This window comes from Mesoplodon mirus, assembly GCF_964341445.2.
Source record: "Mesoplodon mirus genome assembly, chromosome: 15".
Classification (NCBI taxonomy): Eukaryota; Metazoa; Chordata; class Mammalia; order Artiodactyla; family Ziphiidae; genus Mesoplodon; species Mesoplodon mirus.
In genome coordinates this window covers 11,731,309-11,742,110 of record NC_138991.1, presented here as the reverse complement: position 1 = coordinate 11,742,110, position 10,802 = coordinate 11,731,309, and the positions used below count along the sequence as shown (strand labels likewise).

Genomic DNA, 10,802 nt, shown 5'->3' with positions numbered 1-10,802 from the left:
CCCCGAGGAAGCGACTGTGACCATCGTGGAAAGTGTGCATGAGGAGAAGAGGGGATTGACCTCACGGGGGTAAGGGGGCAGGGTTCAGTCTTGGAGATGCTCCAAGTTTTTTTTTCCTCAGATTGAGATTGGAAGCCAGTGTACATTTTGAGCAGCGGCGTGACTGCAGTTCAAAAGGATCACTGAGGCCGATGTGTGGAAAAGCTTAAAGAACAATAGCAGAGTCGAAAGAGGGTTTAAGCAGCTATCACAGCTGCTGAGATACGACGGTTTCGACCAGGAAGGGAGGTAGCAACAGAGGTGGTGTCAAACCCAAAGGCCTCATAACAGTGTACCAGCTCTCCCGATGGGGTTCTTCCTACCCCTCCAAACTCACCTTGTTCCCTCCTGTATCCCCAACCCCACAGACCACTGCTAAGCTCATATAGGCATCTAATGAGTATTTGTTGAGACAATGAACAAATTAATGAATGATCTAGCCCTAGATCATCATCACCTATTTTAACGATAGGCATATGGTCAGAACTCAATAAATGTTTGCAGACAGAATACCGCACGATTCTGCTAAACCCAGGTGGCTAGGCCTCTTCACAGCTGGGGAAAACTGAGACTGCGGAAGTATACACCTGGGGTCCCTCTGTACAGCTTACGCTAAAAGCTTCCTTCTCAATTTTAGCATGGTGAATTCCTGGACACTGAGAAGAAAGAGCTTGCTTTCAGGGTGAGTCACAGTGACCTCACAGGAGTTTCCCCAAAAACGTCCCTACCCTGTGGAAGGGAAAAACCGGAATCTCCTAGGGCAGGAGGGTCAAAAGACTCAGGCCAGACAGATGTTCGGAAAGTTCCCGGAGGACCTCCCACCCTCGGGCCATAGAGACGAAAGGACAGAAGGGCCGCCTTGCGCAGCCGAGACCCCGCCCCCCATTCCGCGCCTCCAGCGGAAGCCGGAAGCAAAAGCGGGCCCTGCTAGCCCCGCGGCTCGGTGGTCTCGGAGGCTCCGCAGGATTGGGGAGAAGATGGCGGAAGAGGAGTGAGTGGGTTTTTCCGGGGCGGCGGAGGCGGCAGGGCTGGGCCCCATCGGGTGACTGCGAGCACCTCAGGCCGCCCTCCGGCCCCAGAAGGCGGAGCTCCTTGTGCTGGTTGGCCAGGACTGACCATGCCGGCGCCTGCGAGGAGGGCTGGAGGGACGGGCCTGGGCCGTGCAGCCTCCTTGAGGTTGGACCCTCTGGCTAGGGATGGGCTGCCCAGCGTAGGTCTCGAAAGCCGTCTTGCGGAAACCGCAATCCAAATTTCACTTTCCTAGTTTTCGCATCCGCTGATTACGCAGCGCTTCGCCGCCTCCAGAAAGTCCCCCAGCCTCACCCCTTACATAGCCAGTCACTTTCTCCATTGTAATGACTATTTTTCACATCTGTTTCCTTCAGTGAGTTTCATTTATTCGTTAACTGGTGGCCATCTACTCTGTTTCAGGCCCTGGTCACATGGTAGTGAAGGAGGCCGACCAGGAGCCGCTCTCAGGGAGCTTCCATTCTAGTAGAAAAAGACCATAAATAGATGAGATGATTTCAGTGCTCTGGAGGAAACGGAATGGTGTTGGTGTGTGGGAGGCTTCTCGGGAAGAGGTGACGTGCCACATGAAACCTTAGTGACCAGAAGGAGGGATAGGAGAGGAAACAACAGGTGCAAAAGGCCAGGAGCAAGAAAGAGCCTAGTGCCTTTTTGAGGGACAGAAAGAACGGCAGGATGGCTGGAGTGTGGCGAGCAAGGGAGCCAACTGTACAAGATGAGATAAAGGGGGTGAAGGTGCCTCTGTCCTCCTGGTGCTGCTGGGGAAGGACCACTCTTAGTCCATCTACATACCTGCCAGGCACAGTCTGTTGCGTGTTATAGGTGCCCCATCTATGTTTGTGGAATGAGTATGTGAAAATGAACAAGGAGCCAAACCCATGGTTGAAATTTGACTTCCTCACCTGACAACTTTTCATGTATGTCTTTTTGGCCTGGTGGTCATTTCATTTAGTCACATTACTTATTGAGCATCTTCTCTGTCCCAGACACTAAACTGGGCCTCAGCAGCACAAAGCAAAAGAGGTGGTCTGACTCAGTGATTAAAAGTTTGGACTCAAAGCTTGATTCTGCCACTGACTGATATTCGCCAAGTTACGCAACCTCTCTGAGCTTGTTATTCATGGGTAAAAAAGAGAAAGTAGTAGTGTCCACCTCAGGCTTATTATGCCTATTAAATGAAAGTTGGTATGTTACCTGGTTCCTGGAATGAAGCGGTACTCAAAAAACATGAGCTGTTAGAACCACAGTTATAATGATCATTACGTCAATATTGTGCTAGTTTACAATCCCAACACAGTGTGAGGAGATGGTGTGAGGAACACAACAGTAGTGTGGAGGAGGGGATTACAGAGGGGATTACATTTGGGCCTTTTGAACTCAGAAGGTTTTTGTAAAGTAGGGTAGAGCATTCTGACCAGATCAACAACTGGGCAAATTCAGTGGCTTCTTCAACTTGCAGATACCATCCAAGGAAAAGAATGTAAACTGGAGAAATAAGGCACTTAGTAAATAATATTGGACCTTGGAATATGATGAGACTCCAGTTTGCCTCCCTTTAAATCCCCCATTAAGTGCCAAAGAGCAGGCAGCCTTTGATTCTACACCGGTCCTGATTCCCCCTTGTCCCTGTCCTGTAAGTGTTTGCGTTCAGAGTACCTGAGGCCACCGGTACCCTCGTGCTGCAGCAGGCGGGAATCTTCCTAATCAGTTTCTCTCCGAGGCCTGTCTCTTGGTTGCAAGGGTTGTGAATCCCATCAAGCTCCGTGCCAAAGTTCTCTGTCTGGTTTGTGTGTGCGTTGATAATTCGGGGCCCTTTTTCCTTTGTCTAATTCAGCTGCTTTTTATGTTCTCCAACAGGTTCCCCAATACGACTCATGAAGGTTTCAATGTCACCCTTCACACCACCCTGGCGATCACTACGAAACTGGTGCGCCCGAGCCCCGACAAGCCCATCCTCCCGGTGCAGACAGGGCAGCAGGCTCAGCAGGAGGAGCAGTCGAGCGGCATGACCATCTTCTTCAGCCTCCTGGTCCTCGGTGAGTGCGACCCGCGGTGAGTGCGTGCGGAGACACCATCATCTGGCATTGCGAGTGTCTGTGTGTGCTGTCTGTACGGTCAACCCCGTGTCAACCACTGTTGACTTGGTCAAGTCTTCCTCCTTTTTGGTTTTCACTTCAAACACTGAGGGTCAGTGATCAGTCCGTTCATAACATCATAACAGGGTACTCCTTTTTCTTTATAAAATCATTGAGCTGGGCCTCCCTGGTGGCGCAGTGGTTGAGAGTCCGCCTGCCGATGCAGGGGATACGGGTTCGTGCCCCGGTCTGGGAGGATCCCATATGCCGCGGAGCGGCTGGGCCCGTGAGCCATGGCCGCTGGGCCTGCGCATCCGGAGCCTGTGCTCCGCAACGGGAGAGGCCACAACAGTGAGAGGCCCGCATACCGCAAAAAGAAAAAAAAAAAAAAAAAAAAAAAATCATTGAGCTGAGCAATTCTGAAGAGCCCTTTATATATCTTAGACATCCTTTGAAAGGAAGAATTAAAGAATTTTTGCTCTAGAGAGAACCTTGAACATCTAGTTGAGTGTATTTCAGACTCCGCTCCTGAGAGTCTGTGTGTGTTTCTGTGTAGGTGGCGGTGGGAGCAGGGGGTGGGGTGGGGCGTGAAATGGCAGAGCATCCAGCTTTCTGACCAGAGCAGCATTTTGTCCCTCGTACCCATTAGGCCTCCACATAAAATTTTACTTAGTTAAGAGGTTTGCTGTGAGTAAAAGATCACACACCCTTGCCCTAGCACACTGTTCTCCTTAACTTCCAACATTCCCATTAACCATGGTCATGACTTTTGCCATATCTGTGTACCACCTGTGCTGTTACTTACCTATATAATGTTTTCCTTTAAACAGATTCACTCTCTCAAACTGAAAATCTCATTTTATTCGACTTCCGCCTTTAACAGGTGAAGAAATTTAGGCCCAGAGAGGTTAAATTATTGACAGACCTGGTTTGGGGGAGACTAGAGGCTAATATCCAGGTTGCCAGATATCGGTCAGGAAGTTTAGATAAAAGGCAATAACTTAGCTGCCTCCCAGAGACTATGGACAGTAGACACCTGTTTTAGACCAGAAGACCCAGTTGAAACTGCACAACAACTTTGGATCAGCTAAGGAAGAAATAGCTTCAAATATGACCCTGCAAACTCTTGTTTGAAGAGTGAAGTTGGAACGTTTACATTTTCTGCTTCTCTTTAATGATACTGAGTCATATTTCTGATTAGATCTTTTCAGAAGAAAGGAAGGTACAAAAAAGTGGAAAAGTGCAGAGTATTTCCATAGCCATAATAGATGGCTATTAGGACTGTTTTTTTGAGGAAAAGAGTAACTTCTTTCACATTTCTATTCAGACTCTGTTAATTAAATAATTTTAATAAGATACTAATTTTGTTTAAAATCCCAGGACTCATCCTTGTCTTTCATAGTTTTTAAAGAACTTCTAACTTGTACACTGAAAAAGTACACAAACCACAAGTGTACCATGTCCATTTAGATTTGATATGCCCAAATAATTTTTTACTCTTTCAGCGAAATTGAATTCTATTTCTAGGGGATTACTTTAACAATCGAAGAATCTTGTTTTGTTTTCTTTTTTTTCCCTTCTGTTACAGTAGTTGCATACAAAGAAGAAAAGCAGTTCTTCCCTCGATCAAGAGGTCTTTAGTACCTGAATCCTTAAACCTGAAAGAGTATTATTAGTCTCTTTACATTGTGGTCAGCATGATATGTTAGGGAATATAAAAGGCAAGCCTTGGGGAAAAAGACTTCTGTTTTGTAATCACTTTTTTCACAGGAGGGTGAAAAAGATAAGGCTTTCAAAGTAACTTTCTAGGATTAGCTGAGATCGCAAAACAGGTTTTTATAATGTGCTTTTTAATCCAGACAAGATCCTGCCCACTTTTGGCCTCATTGAGGCCAAAAAGGGCTGAACTGTATTCAGTAGTGCTGCGTATTTCTATTGGATTGTCTTCTCTTCAAACAGATCATAACCCTGTACTTTATAGAGTCATACTGATGTCAGATGGTTTCAGCTTTCACCTAATCCGTTGATGAGTTGGTATCTCCACTTTTTTCGTGTAGGTCAGCATGCATTAGAAGAGTGGAATGCTTTCTAAGTAAATTTGAAGGCATTTTTTTCCTCTGTTCTTGTATATCAACAAATTATTAAGTATCTTGTATATTTATTTGTGATTATGTGTCCAAACAGCGTAAATCTGATAAAGAAAAATAAAATGGCTGTTAATAGGTAACTTGCCAGCTCACTAAATATATAGACTAGTGAATTGAGGGAAATAGTCCATAGATTATTCTAGACTTCAGGAACTCATAACCTGGAATGGATTTACCACTTTTGTTTACTATTTTAGTCAGGTCAAATGAAATTGTAACTTCTGTGTGGAAAGGCTGCCAAAACTCTGGTTACTTTTGACTTTTAGAAGCTTGAAATCAGTTGACTTACACTTAACCCTTGCTGATCTTTGACTCCACAGAGACAACAGTGAGTCATTATTATTGACTTAGTGTTAACTATTAGCATCATTTGACACATTTTATGGGTCATTAAATTTAATGGAGTTGTTAAAATTGACATGCCTATGTTTCAATATATTCTCTGTAATTAAAACTTCAGGCATGAAAAATTGGAAACACGTTAACTTGTACTCATACCCTCCATATGGCACAGAAGTTTTTGTCCCTTCTTGCTCTGTTTTTTCCCAAGTGTACTTGAAAACATGCACTTGTATGTGTATATATACATGTGTACATGCGTAAGCACATACACACCAACAGGCACATAGAGTTTGGAGTTTGTTTTAATATAAGTGGGGTCCTATAACTTGCCTTTTCATCTCACAGAATGTCTTGGAGATCTTTCCATGTTAGTCTTTTTGTATCTACCTCATTCTTTTTTTTAAGAAAAAGGATGTGTATGTGGTAAAATAAACATAACATAAAATTTACCATTTCAAAGTGCACAATTTAGTGGCATTTAGTACATTCATAGCACTGGGCAACCATCACCATTATCTAGTTCTAGAACGTTTTCATCACCCCAAAAGGAAATCCAGTTCCTATTAAAAGCAGTCCCTCCCCATTCCGTCCCCTCAGTCTCTGGTGAACACTCTTCTGCTGTCTCTAGGAATTTGCCTGCTCAGAATATCTCATACAACTGGAACCATACAATATGTGACCTTTTATGTCTGGCATAATGTTTTCAAGCTTCATCCATGTTGTGGCATGTGTCAGAATTCCCTTCCTTTTTATGGCTGAATAATATTCCACATTATGTTTATCCATTCATCACTTGATGGGCATTTGGGTTGTTTCCACCTTTTGGCTATTGTGCATAGTGCTGCTATGAACATTTTTGTACGGGTTTTTATGTGGGCATATGTTTTTATTTCTCTTGGGTACATACTTGGGAGTGGAATTGCTGGGTTAAGTGGTTACTCTGTGTAACTTTCTCAGGAACTGCCAAACTTTTCCACAGAGGCTGCACCATTTTACATTCCCACCAGCAATGCACAAGGGTTCCAGTTTCTCTCCATCCTTGTCAACACTTGTTATGTTAATTATAGCCATCGAGTGGGTGTGAGGTTTTATCTCATTTTTTTTTCTCATTGTGGTTTTGATTTGCATTTTTCTAATGATTAATGCTGATGAGCATCTTTTCGTGTGTTTATTGGCCATTTGCATCTCTTTAGAGAAATGTCAGTTTAAGTCTTCTGCCCATTTTAAAATTGTGTTGTCTTTTTGTTGTTGAGTTGTCAGAGTTCTTTATATACTCTGGACACTAGACCTTTATCAGACATATGACTTAAAAATATTTTCTCCGATTCTATGGGTTGTCTTTGCAGATCTCCTTCTTTTTATAGCTTGAAGACCATTCCCTGGCATTGATCATTCTTATATGTAGTTCTCTCCATTGATAGAGTTTTCTCTTTTGCTCTTAGAGCTGCAAATAGTTGTGTGATTTATGAGAATAAACTGTAAACTTTTTTCATCCAGCTTGGTGCAAAGAAAGAGCAGAAACTGATTCCACTCCTTAGATCAATTTTCTGTCTACTTATGTGCTTACCTGCCTGCCTTTTTAGGCAATAGGCGTTCTCATTGGTTACGTGTACTAATGCATTGGAACTTCTTTCTTGCTGTTAGTATTTAATGTAGGATTTTTCTAACTAGGCTAAATATTTATAATAAAATAACACCACAGATTGATAGTTTAGAGCACAGAATGAAAGGAGGACAAAATTTCTGTATTTACAGCTGTTTCCTTTCTCTGGCCACCTGGTGCTTCTTGGTGGGACTAAAGATAATCTAATTTGTCATTGTGGGCTCTGAGGGTGGCCAGTTTACAGCCATGCAGATTGTTTAAACATTTCCTTTTACAAAAAAAAAAAAAAAAAAAAGGCAACACATTTATTTTTAGTACTATCAAGGTAATACTTTGATTGATGAGATGGCATACCACCTAGGTGCCTAGTAAGAGAAAAAGACATGCACACTAACATTTGGGTCTTGAAATTACATTTAGGAGTTATTTATGCAAAAGTGTGCTTTTTTTTTTTTTTTTGGTTCAGAAATATGTATTCCTTTCAAATAGTTTTACATCTTTCTGTTTCTTTTCTTTCTTGACAACACCCCTGTGAGGAAAGTCAGACGTTATTCTTATCTTGCTGGTTGAGGAATGAAGGCCGCAGGGGAGGGAGGTGGTGGGTGCCCAGGATTAAGGGCACAGGGTTGGAATTAAGCTCAACCCTGCTGGCGCCTACCAGCAGTGGGACCTCTCTTAAGCCTCGGCTTTTATCTTGAATCAAAGGAGGTAGTGGTGATAACAGCTCATTCAGAGGGGGTGTTGAGGGTCAAACGAGACAGCATTTGGGAAGTGCTCGGTGCCGTGCCTGGCTCATGGGAAGCCCTCAACCAGTGGGAGCCCCAGTACCCATCTGGGGAGCAAGCACCCCATCTTCAGGTCTCTGATGCTCTTATCACCAAACCAATATTAACTTTGTTCTGTTTTTTTAAAACACCGTCACTTCCTTCTGCGTTAAAAGAGAACAGTCATGTGGTGGCAAGGTACTTTGTGTCAACATATATTCAGTTGCAGCTCTAGTCGCATAAAGGTGGTTGATTTCATTAACTTCCTCCTCACCATTGAGGATCATTTCTCAGAATATTTCTCAGGGAAATTTGAATAATTTTAAGTGGTTGTATAAGGTTTACAGCTTAGAGTAGAGGTAGATGTCTGTTGCTCTTTCAACAACTGGAAAACAAACTAGTTTAGGCATGTAAAGAAATACGGGGAAAATGTAATGAACACCATGCAGCTACCTCCTGGTCTAAGAAATAAGAAATTGAAAATACAGCTGAAGCTTACTGTGTCATTGTCAGTTGTCCATTTCCCTGGCAGCCTCCTAGAAATAACCCCTGCCTTGGACGTGGTGTTTATCATTCAAAGTTGGGCTGTTTTCTAGGGGCAGGACAGGAATAAAGACTCAGACTTAGAGAATGGACTTGAGGACATGGGGAGGGGGAAGGGTAAGCTGGGGCAAAGTGAGAGAGTGGCATGGACTTATATACACTACCAAATGTAAAATAGGTAGCTAGTGGGAAGCAGCCGCATAGCACAGGGAGATCAGCTCGGTGCTTTGTGTCCACCTAGAGGGGTGGGATAGGGAAGGGAGGGTGGGAGGGAGACGTAAGAGGGAGGGGATACGGGGATGTATGTATACGTATAGCTGATTCACTTTGTTATACAGCAGAAACTAACACACCGTTGTAAAGCAATTATACTCCAATAAAGATGTTAAAAAATAATTTAAAAAAAAAGTTGGGCTGTTTTAACAATGTCTTATTTTTTCCCACAGCTATCTGCATCATATTGGTGCATCTACTGATCCGATACAGATTACATTTCCTGCCAGAGAGCGTTGCCGTTGTCTCTTTAGGTAAGTGCTGTTGGTGATCCTATAACCAAAGCACTAACTATACCACTTTTTGAGTGCCTCCAAAGTGCTAGGAACCACAGGAGATGTGTTGTATACCTGAGCTCATTTCATTGTCACTGCAAGCTGCCATGAGGGTGTTATGATCCCATTTTACAGATGAGGACCCTGGGGGCTCAGAGAGGGGTGGTGACCTCCTAAAGGTCACATAGAAGCCCCTCTATCCAACTTGAGAGCCCTTTCTACTTCTAGAACCACCCTCAGGGCACATCCAAGGCTTTTATCCGTTTATTATCTTGTAGTTACTTTATTTCTAGTTTCAAGTTGCCTACCAATGATATTTATTTTTTTCTTATCACCACTGCTTTGTAAGTTAACTTTATATATAAAATTATATATGCTTTATAAGTTTTCTTTGCCTTGTAGATCTGGTTTAGTATATTTAGTAATTCTTTCCCAATATAGCGCTGGTTTAGGTTAGCTTTGGAGGTAAACATTCACACTGTTCATGCTAAGGTCTGCTACTAGGCTGTGCTGTCACTAGACTAAGGCGAATAATTGACAGTTAATTCATAGAATCACTGAATTTTACAGCCGGAAGAGGCTCTCACTTTAAGGTTTAGGATGGAGGAGCAGCTCACTTTAATGTCAGTCAGATCTAAGGTCTTCAGAGAGCATTGCATTCTACCTCACTTATATTTCCCTCTTTTGTTTCCTGTGGCAGTTAACTGTTAAGATAATTAGCCTCTATTTAGAATGTATGAATTCACTGTAATCACAGTTGACCTCACATGTAAGTTCATTGAAGTGGTTAATGAAGCAGGGACCTTACTTTTCAGTAAGTATTAAAATGAAGATGTGGGTGGGGAAGCTTAAGGGATAGTAAATAGGGTTTCACTAAGGCCAGCCAAAGCTTTCATCAGCTTATTATATTGTAATTACTTTTACTAGTTTCCACTTGCCTACTGATGATATTTAATTTTCCTTATCACCACTGGTGCTTTATAAGTTAAGTTTCTTTGCCTTAGATCTGGTTTAGTATAGTATTTAGTATTTTTCGCAATATAGCAGCGGTTTAGGTTAGCTTTAGAAATGAAGGATCAGACTCTGTTCATTCTCCTTCCCCTACCAGTACCAGCATTCCTACTACTCTGTTTCAACCCCTCCTATATTTTCCCTGGACTTCACAGTACTACTAAGTGCTGGGTTCTGGCCTATGCGCTTTCACATTGCCATCTCATTTAAGTCCCGTAACCCCCAGGTGATGCCATATTTTAAGGAAGATGTACCACTGGATAATTTTGATCTTCAGTAAAGAGTTAGAAATCAATTTTACTCAGAGTTCCTGCTCTCTACTGAGCAGGCTCTTCAGCTACACATCCTGGCAGATTCTAACAAACTTAGTTAACAAGAGCCTTAGAGCTCTAAGAAGAGGAGGTTGTTAGCATTCCTTTCCTGATATCAGGCACCTTGAAAATAACCTATATAGCTAATACCTATTATTCTGGGGCATTCAGTAAAGACTTAAAAAGCCACCACAAGGAAGTTACAGTTTTGTGGTCAGTTTACATAGTTTCTTAAGAATAAGACCTCTAGTTGGTGTGTATTTAGGTATTGTGCACAGGGAAATTTAAGTGGTGGTTCTTGTAATTTGGTTTGGAATGTCAGGTTCCTCACTGTCTCTTGAATGTTTCAGTAACTGCGGGTCACTGAACACCAGTGCTTGTACAAGGGCT

The 10,802-nt window shown here is 42.9% G+C and overlaps 1 protein-coding gene across 3 annotated transcripts in view; it reads left to right on the top strand.

Annotated features, from left to right (window-relative positions):
- Window positions 1-943: 943 nt before the first annotated feature.
- Window positions 944-10,802, top strand: part of SLC9A8 (solute carrier family 9 member A8) — a 70,344-nt gene continuing 60,485 nt past the window's right edge. For 2 of the 3 annotated variants that reach the window (XM_082644312.1, XM_082644310.1), the window contains exons 1-3: window positions 1,060-1,423; window positions 2,926-3,104; window positions 8,989-9,069. In XM_082644312.1, the coding sequence (XP_082500438.1) occupies window positions 1,395-1,423; window positions 2,926-3,104; window positions 8,989-9,069 (289 nt within the window). In that variant the 5' untranslated portion in view covers window positions 1,060-1,394. Of the gene's footprint in view, window positions 1,031-1,059; window positions 1,424-2,925; window positions 3,105-8,988; window positions 9,070-10,802 lie in introns of those variants that run through there. The other variant, XM_082644311.1, reaches the window with a different exon arrangement.